At 47.6% G+C, this 2500-nt stretch overlaps 1 protein-coding gene across 1 annotated transcript in view; it reads right to left on the reverse strand.

The window, feature by feature from the left end:
* Positions 1 to 2500, reverse strand: part of LOC143284175 (uncharacterized) — a 113075-nt gene that overhangs the window by 24027 nt on the left and 86548 nt on the right. The window contains exon 5 of the mRNA XM_076590837.1: positions 2211 to 2402. Within this exon, the coding sequence (XP_076446952.1) occupies positions 2211 to 2402 (192 nt within the window). The remainder of the gene's footprint in view (positions 1 to 2210; positions 2403 to 2500) is intronic.

Raw genomic sequence — 2500 nt, forward strand, 5'->3', positions numbered from 1 at the left:
CTCTTCTTCATTGTTTGGTTTTCCTTTTGTGAATTTATAGAGCATCCTCTCTGGTTCTTTCTCTCTTTTTCCCTCCTCTCTGTCTCTCTTCACCTCCATCTTCTTCTTCTTCCCTTAATCCTCCTTTTCCTGCTTCTTCTTCTCCTCATTCTTATTTCTCTGTTCACCCCGGTCAAGGTATTCAGTGTCTTTCTTTTCTCTCTCTGTCTCCACTTTCTCAGGAAGAAAATGATCATCAGTCTAGACCGAGAAGCAATCTATTTTGACGTTATAAATGACGATTCAATAGTTTGCTCAATGACAGCTCGTGTCTACAAGAGGTCGAAGGAGCAACAAGTCTGTTGCTTGCATTTTGTTGTCGATGTAGTCGTTTGTTTGACAGGACCCTTGCAGGAGAAAGTTATAAGAGTTGTAAAATGTTTGCGTGGCTACTTTTCCTCGAACAGCAAAACCTTCACAACACCAGTACTCCTCCCCCCCCCCACGTCTCCCTCCATCACTGATCAGGTTGACCCTAGGAGCGCGAGTCAGTAGGTTATTAAACTGAGTTCTTGAAGGACGCTGGTTTTGAAGGAAGGTTTACAATGTAACTGAAGGCTTGATATCCAAAAGTCAGGGTGAGCGTGAATATACTCATTTTGGTTTAATAACCATTTGACTGCCGCCCCCGTATCCCTAACCCAATTCCCCCTTTATCACGGACCTGTCGCCAAAGGGTCTATAGGAAAGGCTCGACCGGTAGTACAGTTCTGCTCTTTCTCTGTCTCTCTCTCTCTCTCTCTCTGTGTTGTTGTTATTGGTATTACTGTTGTTGTTGTTAATGCTCTTGTTATTGTTGTTCTTGTTGTCGATATTTTTGTTGTTTCATCAATAACTCCTTGTGTACTATGGCCTCATGGTTTAGCGGAAGTGACGTACCGGAAGTGAAAGTGTGTGTGTGTGCGTGTGTGCGTGTGTGTGCGTGTGTGTGTGTGTGTGTGTGTGTGTGTGTGTGTGTGTGTGTGTGTGTGTGTGTGTGCGCGCGTGCGTGCGTGCGTGTGTGTGTGTGTGTGTGTGTGTGTGTGTGTGTGTGTGAATCTGTCTCTGTGTGTCTCTGCCTGTTTCTGTTTGTCTTCCTGCCTGTGTGACTGTCCTCCTGACCCACCAGTCTGCTTCATTTCCTGCGTGTGGCATACATTGATCTGTAAAACTTATGTGTTGTTGTTGTTTTACTGCTGTCATTGTTGTTGTGTTGTTACTGTTGTTGTTATTGGTGTTAATCGTGCTGTTGCAACTGTTATTGTTGTTGGTGTTATTGTTGTTATTGCTTTGGTGTTACTGTTGTTATTGTTGTTGATGTTGTTGTTGTTGTTGTTGTTGTTCTTGTTACTGCTCTTGTTATTGCTGTCGATATTGTTGTTGTTTCATCATTAACCCCTTGTGTACTGTGGCCTCATGGTTTAGCGGAAGTGACGTACCGGAAGTGGACTTGTTTGCGCGGAGATATCAAAGCCATTTTGATGAATGTCACACTCTCATCCTCTATCTGTCTCTGTCTCTGTGTCTTGCGTATCCGATTTGATCCGATAGTCTTCTTCTGCCTGTTCCCTGGTCCATTGTCTGTAGTATCTTCTTCAACATCCTTTTTATTATTTGTGTTAATGTCCTGTTGATACTTTGTCTCCCTCTCTCTCTCTCTCTCTCTCTCTCTCTCTCTCTCTCTCTCTCTCTCATCTCTTCCCACCTTTCTATGATCTGTGTTTTTCTCTTTATATCCCCCTGTCTTTCTGCCTCTGTCCCCTTCCTCTCTCTGTGCATCTGTCCACACCAGTTCTTTCTCCAGCATGTTGAATATATTACTTTCTCATTCCTTCTACCCCCAACCCCCGCCCCAAACCCACATGATGTCAGCCTCTCTGTGTGTCTGTCACACAGTACACGCACACACACACACACATACAAACACATGCACACATATAGGTATGCACACACACGTATACCCCCCCCACCCCCCCAGCCCCCCCCCCCCACAGACACACACAGACAGGAACACCCACCTTCCCCTCCCTATACCCCCAGCCCTTCCTCCGTCCTCCCCACCCACCCATACCAACCCACCCACACCCATCCCTTCACAGACAGACAGACACACACACACACACACACACACACAACACACACACATACACACACACACACCCGCCCACCCCCCTCCTCACGCAAACACCTACCAATATTACACAGAGACCCGCTCCACCCTGTCTCACAGAGACACTGCAGGGCCTCCGTGCAGTAGCCGTGCAGACAGTCGGGGAAGGTCTGGCACTGGGAGCAGTGCACGCCCCTCCAGCCTAGACGGCACCGACACTTGAAGGGCTCCAGGCAGAAGCCGTGACTGGCGCTGCACTCCTCGCTGCACTGGGCTGTCCGGGACACAGGGAACAACACATCGAAAATGACGACACCCCCGAAAACGGAGTACAGCTGCCTACATGGCGGGGGGTAAAAAACAAAACAAAAC

The sequence above is a fragment of the Babylonia areolata genome, chromosome 7 (assembly GCF_041734735.1).
Source record: "Babylonia areolata isolate BAREFJ2019XMU chromosome 7, ASM4173473v1, whole genome shotgun sequence".
Lineage (NCBI taxonomy): Eukaryota > Metazoa > Mollusca > Gastropoda > Neogastropoda > Buccinidae > Babylonia > Babylonia areolata.